The sequence below is a fragment of the Anomaloglossus baeobatrachus genome, chromosome 8 (assembly GCF_048569485.1).
Source record: "Anomaloglossus baeobatrachus isolate aAnoBae1 chromosome 8, aAnoBae1.hap1, whole genome shotgun sequence".
In the NCBI taxonomy this organism is placed as follows: domain Eukaryota; kingdom Metazoa; phylum Chordata; class Amphibia; order Anura; family Aromobatidae; genus Anomaloglossus; species Anomaloglossus baeobatrachus.
The window spans coordinates 217832012-217849285 of record NC_134360.1 but is presented as its reverse complement, the minus strand read 5'-3'; the positions used below and the strand labels follow the sequence as shown (position 1 = coordinate 217849285).

Here is a 17274-nt window from a genome sequence, read left to right as displayed (position 1 = left end):
GTAATCTCACTGCCTTGTTCTTACAAGAGAGAGGAGGCCGTGCCCTGTCTACCCTGCCCATCCCTATAACTGTACTGACACGTGAACGTGTAAGGGTACTTTCACACTTGCGTTCAGCGGAGTCCGTCACTATGGAGAATAGCGCAGTCCGTTAATGCACTGCGCTATTCTCCATAGACTTGTATGGACGACGCACTGTAACGCAAGTGTCAGCGTTGCATCCGCTGGACGACGCAGTGTCGTTATTTTGACGAAGCGCCGGGCAGGAGGAACGCAGCATGTAACGTTTTTTTGAGCAGCGCAATCCGTTGGATTTCACTGCGCATGCTCTCTCTGGCTCCCTGCACCCGTAACCAAGGTAAAGATCGGGTAACCAAGCAAAGTGCTTTGCCGATATTTACCCTCGCTACGTGTGCAGGGAGCCCGACACTTCCCCGCTTGGCTCCTCCCCCTCCCGCACTCGCCTCCACATGTATGTACACACACACACACACACTCACCTGTCCTCAGCGCCATGGCCCGCTCGGCTCCACCCACTCCTCACTCCTCCCCCCCGCACACATTCTCGGCGGCTGAACGATTAGCTGAGCGCCCGGCCGCCGGCATGTGAGAGCGCTCAGCTGATTGACCGGCAGCCGGCTATTGAGAGCGATCAGCTGATCGTTCACAATAGTCTGCTGCCGGTAAAACTGTAAAGAATAAAAAAAAAAATTAAAAAAAAAAGAAGCTGTGCGTTGTTTTGTACGATTCGTAGCATCCGTTGTGCCACTATATGCAACGCATCCGTTGCATCCGTCACACAACGCAATGCTACGGAAGCCGTCCAACGCAAGTGTGAAACTAGCCTAACTGAGGCCTTTAGCATCTGAGCTGCAGCTCTTGAGTGGACTGCAATTTCTCTCCAGGTTTCACGGTCTGACCTAGAGGTGAATTACAGGATATGTAATGCATGTACATAGTGACTGCACTGGAGCTCTGGAGTATAATACAGGAGGTAACTTGGGATCAGTAATGTAATGTATGTACGTACACACGGACTGCACCAGCAGAATAGTGAGTTCAGCTCTTGGAGAACGACCTACAGAATCATGATTGCAACTGTGGGATTATGACCATCAGAATGGTGACTGCAGCTCTGGGAGAACGACCTGCATAATGGTTACTGCAGCTCTGGAAGAATGACTTGCGGAATCATGATTACAGCTCTGGGAGATTGACCACTGTTATGGATCAGTAGGAGATAATTTTGTCACTTTACAAAAGCATTCTTTATCACGCTATAGAATCTGAAGCGAGTGAATCCAGTGGCGGTGCAGCGGTGCTGTGGATCCTCCTTGTAGCGGGTAGATAAGATTTCATGGAGGATGTTCCCAATGTCTCTACTATGCTTGTGTACTTTGCAGCGATTTTCTGCTTGTAAAACCAGTGGAATAATTCAGTTTTGGCTCAGCCCCCTTTTTTCTCCACGTTTTCACTGTTTGTGTCTGGATTTTCCAGGGAGCAACGCTCTAAATGAGATTTCAGGGCAGATCTGATTTTTTTTTTTTTTGTCGTAGGAGATGAATGAAACGTGCGTCGTGTCCAGTGCAGTCCCGCGCCGACATCTGCGGCAGCTTTTATCGCTGCACATAACACCCATAGGAAATGTAAGCTGCCCACTGTCACCCCCGATGTTTGGTTGTGGCGCGGTCACCTCACTGTCAATTCTGCGTGTGACAGATTGTGACGCCTTTTTGTCTGATTTTTCACTTTGCAGTGTAAATAATGAAATCGAAGGGAAATCTGTCATATTTCCACCCAAGAATAAGCAGCTTTCCGTGGATTGCGTCTTTCCATGGATTGTGTCTCGCCGTGGATTACGTCTCACTGTGGATTGCGTCTCTCCGTGGATTTTGCTGCAGATAAACATCGTATAGGAAATCTGTGTCTTTCCTGCCTCGTCTGGCCTTACTGAGCGTCTCCTCTTTCTGGGTCTCTGACCCCTCCGTCTTTCATGATACATTGGCGCATTTGTCTCCGTAGTCCCAGGGCGGTGTATGGTATATGGTGTATTCGGGAGCTGACGCCATTCTGTGCCGCTATGTCCTGGGAGACGCGAGGCTCGGCACAGAACTCACATCCACTCTTTACACAGAGATAATAGGAGCAGGAATTTATCATCAATCTCTGAGACGATAAATCAAACACAATCATATTAGTCCATTAAAGGACGGAGCTGTAACATTTAAGTCTGGACCGTCCTCTTCATTTTCATCATTCTCTTCCATATCTCAACCTTCCTGCTCTGATCTAAGCAAACTAAATAAAATGTTCAGCACTTGACCCCCGGCTGCATGGAAAGTGGAGATCCAGAGAGACTGGTAACCTCCGGAACAGCAGATGCCGATCCTCACTGATCAATCTCCATGGGGCACCACGTCTCCAGAAGCACTCCGCAGGGCCGGCCACCACTATGCACCGTCACCGGGATATACCATGTATCACCCAAATATAAAGCTGCAAAACCCTCTATGCTAATGTATAATAATGGGCTCTGAGCACAGATACGAGTGCGAAACCTGCAGAGCTGAGGACATCCACTGTGGATCTGAGGACGTCCAATGCGGAGCTGAGGACATCCACTGCAGAGCTGGTGACGTCCTCTGCGGAGGTGGGGACATCCACTGTGGAGGTGGGGACAACCACTGCGGAGGTGGGGGACATCCACTGCGGAGGTGGGGGACATCCACTGCGGAGGTGGGGGACATCCACTGCGGAGGTGGGGGACATCCACTGCGGAGGTGGGGGACATCCACTGCGGAGGTGGGGGACATCCACTGCGGAGGTGGGGGACATCCACTGCGGAGGTGGGGGACATCCACGGCGGAGGTGGGGGACATTCACGGCGGAGGTGGGGGACATCCACTGCGGAGGTGGGGGACATCCACGGCGGAGGTGGGGGACATTCACGGCGGAGGTCGGGGACATCCACGGCGGAGGTCGGGGACATCGCGGTGGCGCTGGGGATATCACATAATTTTCCTTCTGGATTTGCACTTGCATTCTTTGTGCATTGGGTGTTATAACTTTCCCATTGAGTCCCATAGTCGCCATGACTTCCAGGGTTTCGCTCTTCGGTTCAGGGCTTCTATTACTACTTGCCTGCTTCCTCCTTTCCAGCACCTCCATATTCTTCGGCGCTGTACAGCATTATAAATCTGGTTGTCTGTATACAGTGGGTTTCCGTCCTGCCCTCACATAGCTCCCTGTGATCATCCGTTTGTCCCAGTACGCGCGGGTCCTTTAGCCCGACGTTGCATCATATATTCTGGATTATCTGACATATCTGTCAGATCTGTGCATCTGTAGGATGAGCTTTTGACCCGAGCTCCTCCTGGGTCCCGAGCTCCTCTTGGGTCTTGAGCTCCTCCTTGGTCCCGAGCTCCTCCTGGGTCCCGAGCTCCTCCTGGGTCCCGAGCTCCTCCTGGGTCCCGAGCTCCTCCTGGGTCCCGAGCTCCTCCTGGGTCCCGAGTTTCTCTTGGATCCTGAGCTCCTCTTGGTTTCCGAGCTCCTCTTGGGTCCCGAGTTTCTCCTGGGTCCCGAGCTCCTCTTGGATCCTGAGCTCCTCCTGGGTCCCGAGCTCCTCCTGGGTCCCGAGCTCTTCCTGGGTCCCGAGCTCTTCCTGGGTCCCGAGCTCCTCCTGGGTCCCGAGCTCCTCCTGGGTCCCGAGCTCCATCTGGGTCCCTAACTCCATCTAGGTCCCTAGCTCCATCTGGGTCCCTAGCTCCATCTGGGTCCCGAGCTCCTCTTGGGTGCCGAGCTCCTCCTGGGTCCCGAGCTCCTCCTGGGTCCCGAGTTCCCCCTGGGTCCCGAGTTCCCCCTGGGTCCCGAGTTCCCCCTGGGTCCCGAGTTCCCCCTGGGTCCCGAGTTCCCCCTGGGTCCCGAGTTCCCCCTGGGTCCCGAGTTCCCCCTGGGTCCCGAGTTCCCCCTGGGTCCCGAGTTCCCCCTGGGTCCCGAGTTCCCCCTGGGTTCCGAGCTCCCCCTGGGTTCCGAGCTCCCCCTGGGTTCCGAGCTCCCCCTGGGTTCCGAGTTCCCCCTGGGTTCCGAGCTCCTTCTGGTTTCCGAGCTCCTCTTGGGTTCAGAGTTCCCCCTGGGTTCAGAGTTCCCCCTGGGTTCAGAGTTCCCCCTGGGTTCAGAGTTCCCCCTGGGTTCAGAGTTCCCCCTGGGTTCAGAGTTCCCCCTGGGTTCAGAGTTCCCCCTGGGTTCAGAGTTCCCCCTGGGTTCAGAGTTCCCCCTGGGTTCAGAGTTCCCCCTGGGTTCAGAGTTCCCCCTGGGTTCAGAGTTCCCCCTGGGTTCAGAGTTCCCCCTGGGTTCAGAGTTCCCCCTGGGTTCAGAGTTCCCCCTGGGTTCAGAGTTCCCCCTGGGTTCAGAGTTCCCCCTGGGTTCAGAGTTCCCCCTGGGTTCAGAGTTCCCCCTGGGTTCAGAGTTCCCCCTGGGTTCAGAGTTCCCCCTGGGTTCAGAGTTCCCCCTGGGTTCAGAGTTCCCCCTGGGTTCAGAGTTCCCCCTGGGTTCAGAGTTCCCCCTGGGTTCAGAGTTCCCCCTGGGTTCAGAGTTCCCCCTGGGTTCAGAGTTCCCCCTGGGTTCAGAGTTCCCCCTGGGTTCAGAGTTCCCCCTGGGTTCAGAGTTCCCCCTGGGTTCAGAGCTCCCCCTGGGTTCCGAGCTCCCCCTGGTTTCCGAGCTCCCCCTGGTTTCCGAGCTCCCCCTGGTTTCCGAGCTCCCCCTGGGTCCCGAGCTCCCCCTGGGTCCCGAGCTCCCCCTGGGTCCCGAGCTCCCCCTGGGTCCCGAGTTCCCCCTGGGTCCCGAGTTCCCCCTGGGTCCCGAGTTCCCCCTGGGTCCCGAGTTCCCCCTGGGTCCCGAGTTCCCCCTGGGTCCCGAGTTCCCCCTGGGTCCCGAGTTCCCCCTGGGTCCCGAGTTCCCCCTGGGTCCCGAGTTCCCCCTGGGTCCCGAGTTCCCCCTGGGTCCCGAGTTCCCCCTGGGTCCCGAGTTCCCCCTGGGTCCCGAGTTCCCCCTGGGTCCCGAGTTCCCCCTGGGTCCCGAGCTCCCCCTGGGTCCCGAGCTCCCCCTGGGTCCCGAGCTCCCCCTGGGTTCCGAGCTCCTTCTGGTTTCCGAGCTCCTCTTGGGTTCAGAGTTCCCCCTGGGTTCAGAGTTCCCCCTGGGTTCAGAGTTCCCCCTGGGTTCAGAGTTCCCCCTGGGTTCAGAGTTCCCCCTGGGTTCAGAGTTCCCCCTGGGTTCAGAGTTCCCCCTGGGTTCAGAGTTCCCCCTGGGTTCAGAGTTCCCCCTGGGTTCAGAGTTCCCCCTGGGTTCAGAGTTCCCCCTGGGTTCAGAGTTCCCCCTGGGTTCAGAGTTCCCCCTGGGTTCAGAGTTCCCCCTGGGTTCAGAGTTCCCCCTGGGTTCAGAGTTCCCCCTGGGTTCAGAGTTCCCCCTGGTTTCCGAGCTCCCCCTGGTTTCCGAGCTCCCCCTGGTTTCCGAGTTCCCCCTGGGTTCAGAGTTCCCCCTGGGTTCAGAGTTCCCCCTGGGTCCCGAGTTCCCCCTGGGTTCAGAGTTCCCCCTGGGTCCCGAGTTCCCCCTGGGTCCCGAGTTCCCCCTGGGTCCCGAGTTCCCCCTGGGTCCCGAGTTCCCCCTGGGTCCCGAGTTCCCCCTGGGTCCCGAGTTCCCCCTGGGTCCCGAGTTCCCCCTGGGTCCCGAGTTCCCCCTGGGTCCCGAGTTCCCCCTGGTTTCCGAGCTCCCCCTGGGTTCCGAGCTCCCCCTGGGTTCCGAGCTCCCCCTGGGTTCCGAGCTCCCCCTGGGTTCAGAGTTCCCCCTGGGTTCAGAGTTCCCCCTGGGTTCAGAGCTCCTCATAGTTCTATGTTTCCCTGTGTGTTCTCCATTGGCCGCGTCGTAGGATTCTCCCCCTCCTCTGTTTGTTTTGATCACTTTCTATAGACTGCTGGGACTGCGGCCAGGGAAGGGTTAAACCTTTCTTAATTGCATTCCCTGGTTGTAAAAAATGTATGAACGCTCTCATAAAAGTGTCAGCAAGTAAAAATGTTTGCTTTTGGCTGCTTTGATTAAATTTTGCAAACTGTTTTTGAATATTAAGGAGCCGTCGTTATCAGTCGTGTTTTTTTTTTTTAATGCAGCAACCCATGACATCAGTCAGCGGGCGCATTTCCATAACCCCAGCCGCTGTACAGAAATATATGGGAATGGCGTCCTCATTGCTATGCGTCTTTATTAGGGAGAACTGACCAATTCATCTTCTGAAGGCACAAAACAAATTGTCACTCGTTGTCCCCAACACAAGGGACATAAAAAATGGGATTAACGACCACAAAGTAATGATTGCGCTTTTATCTGCCCGGCTCCTCGCTGTTTGTTTTATCTCCGCGCCGTTTGTTACAGATATTGGTATCATTAGCGACCGTCGGAGTCCTATTTAGTCATGTGACCGGCGGCCGCAGATAAATGAAATGGGTCAAGAGGTTTTGGTGGTGCCTGGTCCATGAGAGGGTCCACACCTGGGAGTTCAGCGGGATGCGACTCGGGCCGTAATTGTGCGGCACGGATGTGAACGCCGCCGGCGTCTCTTTATCTCCGTACCTGCGGCTCCGCTCTGATCATCCCCACGACTCTGCTTCCTACAAAGTTGTTTCTTTTCCAAACAGAACAATTAATGTGTAAAATCCAAAGTAACGAGCAACGTGCAAGCGGCGGCCCGTAACTGCGCACATACCCGGAAATAACGTCTGTGGGGGGCCGGGGAGCGGCGCCGGGCGCCCTGCTGACCCTCAGGGTTCACTCACATCTGCGTCTAAATCCGCCGAGTGCAATACGATAAAGGTCGGACTGCACTCGCGCCAATGTTACTCAATGAGGCAGAGCCCGCTGCATATGACCACGTAACGTGGCCAAGACTCGCCAACGCAAGTCAATGGGTGCCAGAAAAAAACAGACGCTACTCAGGCCATCTGTACGCCGTCCGGTTGTTACACACATAACTCAAAAGAAAAAAAAAGCTAGAATTAAGTTATAGATAGATAGAAAGATATGATGGAATCAGGAGGTATCCTGCAGATATATGATCTCACATTCCCCTACACATTATACACATTATACAGCTGATTCGCCTTGTTTAACTTAGTAAATTGCTAAATAAATGGAAAAAAATACCTGGGCTCTGCCCTAATTTTCATAACCAGCCAAGGTAAAGCAGATGGGTGGGGCCGGTATTATTAGGGTGAAAAGGTCCATGGCCCTCCAATAAAAGTGGGGCAGAGGCTGTCCTGTCTGCAGGGGAGGGCAGCAGTAGGGCAGAGCCTGTCCTGTCTGCTGGTGAGGGCAGCAGTAGGGCAGAGCCTTTCCTGTCCGCTGGGGCAAAGCCCTTCCTGTCTGCAGGATGGGCAGTAGTTTGGCAGAGGCTGTCCTGTCCACAGGGGAAGGCATCACTGGGGCAGCGCCCGTCCTGTCCGCAGGCGGAGAGCCCGTCCTGTCCACATAGGAGGGCAGCAGTAGGGCAGAGCCTGTCCTGTCTGCTGGTGCAGAGCCCGTCCTGTCCGCAGAGGAGGGCAGCAGTGAGGCAGAGCCTGTCCTGTCCGCTGGGGCAGAGCCCGTCCTGTCTGTAGAGGAGGGGACAAGTGGGGCAGAGGCTTTCCTGTCTGCAGGGGAGGGCAGCAGTGGGGCAGAGCCCGTCTTGTCCGCAGGGGTGGGCAGCAGTGGGGCAGAGGCTGTTCTGTCGACAGGGAATGTCAGCAGTGAGGCAGAGCCAGTCCTGTCTGCAGGGGAGGGCAGCAGTGAGGCAGAGCCAATCCTGTCTGCAGGGGAGGGCAGCAGTGGGGCAGAGCCCGTCCTGTCCGCAGGGGAGGGCAGCAGTGGGGCAGAGCCCGTCCTGTCCGCAGGGGAGGGCAGCAGTGGGGCAGAGGCTGTTCTGTCGACAGGGGAGGGTAGCAGTGAGGCAGACCCAGTCTTGTCCACAGGGGAGGGCAGCAGTGGGGCAGAGCCCATCCTGTCCGCAGGGGAGGGCAGCAGTGGGGCAGAGCCCGTCCTGTCCACAGGGGAGGGCAGCAGTGGGGCAGAGCCCGTCCTGTCTGCAGGGGAGGGCAGCAGTGGGGCAGAGCCCGTCCTGTCCACAGGGGAGGGCAGCAGTGGGGCAGAGCCCGTCCTGTCTGCAGGGGAGGGCAGCAGTGGGGCAGAGCCCGTCCTGTCTGCAGGGGAGGGCAGCAGTGGGGCAGAGCCCGTCCTGTCTGCAGGGGAGGGCAGCAGTGGGGCAGAGCCCGTCCTGTCCGCAGGGGAGGGCAGCAGTGGGGCAGAGCCCGTCCTGTCCGCAGGGGAGGGGCAGCAGTGGGGTAGAGCCTGTCCTGTCCGCAGGGGAGGGCAGCAGTGGCGTAGTGGGGCAGAGGCTGTCCTGTCCGCAGGGTCAGGTAATCCACAGACCTTGTACAGGCAGCAGCTTTGGATGTGACTGGAGTATACTGCAGAGTGTTGGATGACTGTCTCCAGACCCCGCTGATGTTGGGGTGCCTGAACCCTCACATTATTTATGTTTCGTGACTGTCTGATTCGCTCTCTCTTCTCTCGTAGGAAATAATTGAGTTCCCCATACTGAAGTTAAATGGCAGAACCATGGAGATCGAGTCCACGTTCCACACGTACGTTCAGCCGGTTGTGCACCCCCAGCTCACCCCGTTCTGCACCGAGGTAAGTGTCAGCCACAGCCGTACTCTGTGCTCTGCTGAGTTTTTCTTAAAGGACTGAATTACTAACGCACTTTCCATCAGATTGGTCCCCATTTTGAGATCAGTGGGGTCCAGACCCCTCCATCAGCTGATTCTTGCAGCGGCCGTATGTTAGTGAAGCCCAGACGTGGCTCGGTGGCCGCTGCCGAATCCTGCACTACATTCACTTCAATGGGAGACATCTGTCAGGACTCTGCAATGGCCCCCGGGCCATGTAGGGGCTGCTGTGTAGCGGTCAGCTGGTCGAACGGGTGCTGGGTCCACACGGATCTGGTACTGATGACTTATTGGTATCAAAGGTGGTCAGCTCCGTGACTTCACCATGCGCCCCAGAACTCCCCTCGGCCGTAAGTGCCGCTCATCCAGGTCTTGCTGGTTCACGATTGAAGTATCAGATCTGCAGTGTAGACTGAGACATTAATCCCATGAGAGGAGCGCTCATCAGTGTCACCAGCATTAGTATTCAGTAGTTCGGGGTCCCCTGTAGGAGCCGATACTATGGAGGGAACCAGTGGGTAAAACACTGGCAAATGGGTGCCCTGAGAGCGCAGCAGCACAGAGGTGAGATGCAGCGCCCTCCAGACACCCGGGCACAGAACTGTCCAGGAGTTCACGCCCTGGGGTCCTCGGGGCCGATGCCAGGGGGTAACACCACCGGACGGGGACCACAAGAACATCCACAGTCCGATGGAGGAGTCCAGAAATAATGGGCAGAGTACGGAGTAAAGGCCGCTTTACACGCTGCGATATCGTGACCGATTTCGCTAGCGTGGGTACCTGCCCCCATCGGTTGTGCGACACGGGCAAATCTCTGCCCGTGGCGCACAACATCGCGCGGACCCGTCACACTACTTACCTTCCCTGCGACGTTGCTGTGACCGGCAAACCGCCTCCTTTTTAAGGGGGCGGTTTGTTCATCGTCACAGCAGCGTCACTGAACCACCGCCCAATAGAAGCGGAGGGGCGGAGATGAGCGTGACGAACATCCCGCCCAACCTTCTTCCTTCCGCATTGCGGGCGGGAGGCAGGTAAGGAGAGGTTTCTTGTTCCTGCGGTGTCACACGGAGCGATGTGTGCTGCCGCAAGAGCGAGGAACAACTTCGTCACTGCAGCACCAACGATATTCAAGAATGAACCTCCATGCCACCGATGAGCGATTTTGCACGTTTTTGCGACGATGCAGAATCGCTCATAGGTGTCACATGCAGCAACATCGCTAATGCGGCCGGATGTGCGTCACAAATTCCGTGACCCCAACGAGATCGCTTGAGCGATGTCGCAGCGTGTAAAGCGGCCTTTACTCCATAATCCTCTGCACCTGCAGAATACTGACTGCCGCAGAACCTCCCGTCTGGGTGACTGTAGGCTGCTGTATTCTGGATGTAATGATGGTCCTGGTAGATTTCACTCTGCCCTTTATCCTGCCCTACAATCTGCCTGATGTGTAGTGGCAGCAGTGAAGCGGTTAATCCTGTGCCCTGCGATGCCGGCGTCAGTCCCATTCTCTTGTAGATTTGGGGGATGTTAAGCCGGAGGAATATGAGTTACAGCCTCTCCTGCCAGAACGAGCTCACTGACTGACACTCGGTCACCTCGTCCTGCAACAAAGCGCAGTGCCACACGCAGGATAAAGGAGGAACACACTGCAAAGCGTTCAGAAAGCCCAGGTGTAAAGATATGCAGATATATACCGCCGGAGGCGCCCAAAGGCTTTATGTCCGTGTACCCCGATCAGCCTGTAGTGACCCCCCCTATATCCCTATATTATTACACGCTGCCCCCTCTATTATTACACACCGCCCCCCCGTATTATTACTCACCGCCCCCTTATGTATTATTATATAATGCTCCCCGTATTATTACACTTCCCCGTATTATTACACACTGCCCCTTTGTATTACTACACCCTGTCCCTCTTTATTATTACACACTCTCCCCCCCCCCCATATTATTACACTGCCCCCCTCTATTATTACACACTGCCCCCTCTAATACACTCCGTCCCTTCTGTATTATTACACACTGCCCCCTGTATTATTACACACTGCCCCCCCATATTATTACACACTGCCCCCACTGTATTATTATACACCGTCCCCCATTATTATTACACACCATTTCCCCCTGTATTATTAGACACCGCACCCCCAGTATTATTACACTCCGCCCCTCCTGTATTATTACACACAGTTTCATTTATTATTACACACTCCCCCTCCCCCCCGTATTTAGACTCTGCCCCTCCTGTATTATTACACCCCCCCATATTATTACACACTGCTCTTCCCCTGTATTATTACACACTGCCCCCCATTATTATTACACACTGCCCCCCCCATTATTATTACACACTGCCCCCCATTATTATTACACACTGCCCCCCCATATTATTACACAGTGCCCCCTCTGTAGTATTCTGTATTATTACACACTGCCCCCCGTATTATTACACACCTCCCTTATGGATTATTACACATGGCCCCCCCTGTATTATTACGCACCGCCCGAATTATTACGCACCCCCCCCCCCCCGTATTATTACTCACCACCCCCCCTGTATTATTACACACCACCCCCCTGTATTATTCTGTATTATTACACACTGCTCCCCTTGTATTATTACACACCGCCCCCCTGTATTATTACACGCTGCCCCCCCCCTGTATTATTACGCACCACCCGCCCCCCATATTATTACTCACAGCCCCCCCTGTATTATTACGCACCGCTTCCCATATTATTACGCACCGCCCCCCCTGTATTATTACGCACCGCCCCCCATATTATTACTAACCGCCCCCCCTGTATTATTACACACCTCCCATATGGATTATTACACACTGCCCCCCTGTATTATTACTCACCTCCTCCTTGTATTATTACACACCTCCCTTATGGATTATTACACATGGCCCCCCTGTATTATTACGCACCGCCCCCTTGTATTATTACGCACCGCCCCCTCCCTGTATTATTACGCACCGTCCCCCTGTATTATTACGCACCGTCCCCCTGTATTATTACGCACCGCCCCCCTGTATTACGCACCGCCCCCCCTGTATTATTATGCACCCCCCCCCTGTATTATTATGCACCGCCCCCCTGTATTATTATGCACTGCCCCCCTGTATTATTATGCACCGCCCCCCCTGTATTATTATGCACCGCCCCCCCTGTATTATTATGCACCGCCCCCCTGTATTATTATACACCGCCCCCCTGTATTATTATGCACCGCCCCCCTGTATTATTATGCACCGCCCCCCTGTATTATTATGCACCGCCCCCCCCCTGTATTATTATGCACCGCCCCACCTGTATTATTATGCACCGCCCCCCCCGTATTATTATGCACCGCCCCCCCTGTATTATTACGCACCGCCCCCCTGTATTATTACACACTGCATCCTCCTGTATTATTACATACCTCCAGTATGGATTATTACACATTGTCCCCTGTATTATTACACACCGCCCCTCTTGTATTATTACACGCTGCCACCCCCCTGTATTATTATGCACCGCCCCCCTGTATTATTATGCACCGCCCCCCTGTATTATTATGCACCGCCCCCCCCTGTATTATTATGCACCGCCCCCCCCTGTATTATTATGCACCGCCCCCCCCCCCTGTATTATTATGCACCGCCCCCCTTGTATTATTATGCACCGCCCCCTTGTATTATTATGCACCGGCCCCCCTGTATTATTACACACTGCATTTTCCTGTATTATTACATACCTCCTGTATGGATTATTACACACTGCCCCCCTGTATTATTACACACTGCCCCCCTGTATTATTACACACTGCCCCCTTTATTATTACACACTGCCCCGTGTATTATTACACACTGCCCCCTTTATTATTACACACTGCCCCGTGTATTATTACACACTACCCCCCCTGTATTATTACACACTACCCCCTGTATTATTACACACCGCCCCCCCTTTATTATTACACACTGCCCCTCCTGTATTATTACACACTGCCCCTCCTGTATTATTACACACAGCCCCTCCTGTATTATTACACACAGCCGCTCCTGTATTATTGCACACCGCCCCTGCGGACCCTCATATTGCCCCCCTCCTCCTGCAGTGGTCGCCGTGTCTCCTTTGTTCCTCAGAGGTGCAGGACTCTGCATGTTTCCTCTTCAGTTTAGACAGGATCCTGCCCCCCCCCTGTATTAATTATCGTTCCCCCCCCCCCCCCGAAGGTTAATCCCGGGACCTCCCCGGTCATTAGTGGGGGATATGTGCAGCCAACGAATCCTTGTATTGTTAGATAATGAGCCCTGTGCGGACCCTCCCCCAGACGTTCACTGCTGCTGCTTTGTCACAATGTGTCAGTCTCCTTCCTGCCAGTATGGGGTGTTACCTGCACCTGATACATTGTGTCCAGGCTAAATGTTCTATTCACTGACAGGAAGCGGAGATTTAAGGCAGTGGAATTTAAGTTTTCTAAACTTTTGTCTTCAGATTGATTTACATAAAACTTAAATTTTCCTTTTGTCATTCAGTGCTGCTCGGCCCACCGTCTCTGAGAGAGACCCCCCCCATAAAGTGCATGAGCAGACCCCCGGGCCCTCTCACTGCTCACCCAGCTTTTCCTGGAGCTGATTGTCTCGGCTGAGTGCTGGGGCTCGTGTCCTCATACACAATGTATCAGACGCTTCTCCTCTGTTACTTTGTAACCGTTTCTTCTCCTTTGTCTCGCAGCTGACTGGAATAATCCAAGAAATGGTGGACGGGCAGCCGACCCTGAGCCAAGTCCTGGAGGTGAGGATTACTGGGTGTCCCTGCCGCGTGTAACCTTGATGAAAGTGATCAATGCTGCCCCATCCCCCGATAGTCATCAGCGTGTATGGCAGTATCCTCTGCTGTGTTTGCCTGGAGGGGCTCCTGAGTCGGCTGACCTTCCCGTGTGCCCCCTGACTGGTAAACAAGCTGCACAGGACGGGGCAGATAAGATCACAATTTCCTCGCTAGTCTGATTACATGGCCTTATCTGCGCCACGTCTCCTTCACACGGGTACGTCTCCTCCACACGGGGACGACTCCTCCACACGGGGACGACTCCTCCACACGGGGACGACTCCTCCACACGGGGACGACTCCTCCACACGGGGACGACTCCTCCACACGGGGACTACTCCTCCACACGGGGACTACTCCTCCACACGGGGACTACTCCTCCACACGTGACGTCTCCTTCACACGGGGACGTCTCCTCCACACGGGGACGTCTCCTCCACGCGGGGACGCCTCCTCCACACGGGGACGCCTCCTCCACACGTGACCTTCCCCTTTGTGTCTTTCAGAGAGTGGACGAGTGGATGGCCAAGGAAGGTCTCTTAGATCCCAGCGTCAAGTCCATCTTCGTCACCTGCGGCGACTGGGACTTAAAGCTCATGTGAGTAAAGTGACAGCCGAGTCTTTAACTTTGCAGGTCTGTGCGACCACAGCGCCCCCCCCGGGGCCGGACCACTGTGTACTTTGACTTCACAGCAGCAGACCCCACCCCAAAATGCTCCATTCATTTTATGTCAGGAGGTCACACCTGGGCACAGAAGGGCCACAATATCCAAAAACTATCCCCTGGTATACGGCTACAGCAATAAAAAACCAGCAAGCATCAGCAGGCAACGGTCAGAGACCCCAACAGAGTGTAAAGTTGGCACTACATGGACTGCAGATCTCCAGAGGAAGCTCTGTTCACGCAGAGACAGGGCTGAACAACCAGGAAATGCTGGGAGATTTCCGCTCTGAAGCTTATAGCCTAAAGATTGCTGCTCTGCAGTATAATACAGGATCAGTAATGTATGTACACAGTGACTGCTTCAGCAGAATGGTGAGTGCAGCTCTGGGGCATAATACAGGAGGTAACTCAGGATCAGTAATGTAATGTATGTACACAGTGACTGCACCAGCAGAATAGTGAGTGCAGCTCTGGAGTATAATACAGGAGGTAACTCAGGATCAGTAATGTAATGTATGTACACAGTTAGTGCACCAGCAGAATAGTGAGTGCAGCTCTGGAGTATAATACAGGAGGTAACTCAGGATCAGTAATGTAATGTATGTACACAGTGACTGCACCAGCAGAATAGTGAGTGCAGCTCTGGAGTATAATACAAGATATAACTCAGGATCAGTAATGTATGTACACAGTAACTGCGCCAGAATAGTGAGTGCAGCTCTGGGGTATAATACAGGATAAAGATAGACTGTGTGTGATCCAGGCGATCGTGTGATGATTGTGACTGCAGGTTGATACTACACGGGGTTTATTTGTTGTCTGTAACCATGGAGACGTGTGTTCTGTGTAGACGCTGATACATTGTGACTGCACTGATTCATGGTAATTGCATTTTTGGTGATTTATCAGTCTCGTTAGTCTGAACACTTAGAAGCCTTTTTATATTTTTCTTGCCATTTTAGTCGCCTTTATTAATTCATCAGAATTTGAGCAAATTCTTGAGAAGTTACTGAACGTGACGCATTTTTCCCTTTTTTCTGCAGCTTTGTTTGTCCAGCAATAATGTAGATGATTGACATGAAGGAGTCGTTCTGTAGAGGTTCTCATAGTTAATATATTGCGACAGCAAGCAGAGATGTGGAAAATGACGGGGAAACGAATCCTCAGAATATAAAATGTCCGAGCTGTTCACTGTCCGCGGGTGTATGCGCCGGCCCTACAGCCATAGATCAGGACGTGTTTCCAGGATTTCAATGAGATTGGCCAGAGGACGGTTGCTCCGCTCCCCCCTCCCGCTCCCCGGACGCTGTGCTTCGCAACCCCCTTCCACTTCCCAAACTCTGTGCTCCGCTCCCCCCTCCTGCTTCCCGGATGCTGTGCTCCGCAACCCCCCTCCCGCTCCCCGGACGCTGTGCTCCGCTCGCCCTGTCTGCTCCCCGGACGCCGTGCTCCGCTCGCCCTGTCTGCTCCCCGGACGCTGTGCTCCGCAACCCCCTCCCGCTCCCCGGACGCTGTGCTCCGCAACCCCCTCCCGCTCCCCGGACGCTGTGCTCCGCAACCCCCTCCCGCTCCCCGGACGCTGTGCTCCGCTCGCCCTGTCTGCTCCCCGGACGCCGTGCTCCGCTCGCCCTGTCTGCTCCCCGGACGCTGTGCTCTGCAACCCCCTTCCGCTTCCCGAACTCTGTGCTCCGCTCCCCCCTCCTGCTCCCCGGATGCTGTGCTCCGCTCGCCCTGTCTGCTCCCCGGATGCTGTGCTCCGCTCGCCCTGTCTGCTCCCCGGATGCTGTGCTCCGCTCGCCCTGTCTGCTCCCCGGATGCTGTGCTCCGCTCGCCCTGTCTGCTCCCCGGATGCTGTGCTCCGCTCGCCCTGTCTGCTCCCCGGGTGCTGTGCTCCGCTCGCCCTGTCTGCTCCCCGGATGCTGTGCTCCGCTCGCCCTGTCTGCTCCCCGGATGCTGTGCTCCGCTCGCCCTGTCTGCTCCCCGGATGCTGTGCTCCGCTCGCCCTGTCTGCTCCCCGGATGCTGTGCTCCGCTCGCCCTGTCTGCTCCCCGGATGCTGTGCTCCGCTCGCCCTGTCTGCTCCCCGGATGCTGTGCTCCGCTCGCCCTGTCTGCTTCCCGGATGCTGTGCTCCGCTCGCTCTGTGTGCTCCCGGACGCCGGGCTGCCGGTAGTTTCTCCCTCGGTCGGACGTGCAGACGTGTTTTGCTCTCGCTCACGTGCGGCAGTAAATTGATTTCTGGACCATTTTCGCTGCTTAGTTTTATTTTGACATCAATTCTCAAATTTAGCGCCTGATAAGAAAATAAAAAACTAAACAGCGTCCGACGGCGGATTTATGGCGTCCTCCAGAGGGAGATGGAGACTCACAGCAAGATTAATGCAGGAGGCGCGAGTCATAAAAAGAAATCGCATACACACCAAACTGTCACACACCGCACTACTACACCCATCATGTGTCTTATTAACTGTGTATCTTATCTCATCATGTGTGATACTGTCTGCTGAGCCGTGTATCAAATCCTATGCTGTGTGATACGGTCTACTGAGCCATGTATCTAATCCTATTGTGTGATACTGTCTGCTGAGCCATGTATCTAATCCTATAGTGTGATACTGTCTGCTGAGCTGTGTATCTAATCTGCTTCTGTGTGATACTGTCTGATGAGCCATGTATCTAATTTCTTCCTGTGTGATACTGTCTGCATCACATCACTGTGTATCTAATCCTAAGGTTTTTTTGTGCTGTGCATCTAATCATGGTCTCTGTGCATTTTGTATCACTTGTCTCCAGTTCCATCAGGAGCTCAGGCAGCAGTGCATTATGGGCTCTGAGGTCACATGACTGTAGAACAGAGTTGTGGCTGCAGCTGCGCCTGTGACTGGAGCATGAAGTGTGATGTGGCGCTGCGTGGTTTGGGCCCTGAGGTGGTAGGTTCCGGAGCCGGACCCTGGAGGTGGTGATTGGGGCTTTGTTTCTTCTCCTCTGGACCTTGCTCCTGGAGCCGGACCCTGTAAATGGTGATTGGGGGCTTGGTCTCT

At 54.9% G+C, this 17274-nt stretch overlaps 1 protein-coding gene across 1 annotated transcript in view; it reads left to right on the top strand.

Moving 5' to 3' along the window:
• ERI3 (ERI1 exoribonuclease family member 3) overlaps positions 1-17274 on the top strand; it is a 237226-nt gene that overhangs the window by 31305 nt on the left and 188647 nt on the right. Inside the window, exons 3-5 of the mRNA XM_075320200.1 lie at positions 8596-8712; positions 13476-13535; positions 14078-14169. Coding sequence (XP_075176315.1) covers positions 8596-8712; positions 13476-13535; positions 14078-14169 — 269 coding nt within the window. The remainder of the gene's footprint in view (positions 1-8595; positions 8713-13475; positions 13536-14077; positions 14170-17274) is intronic.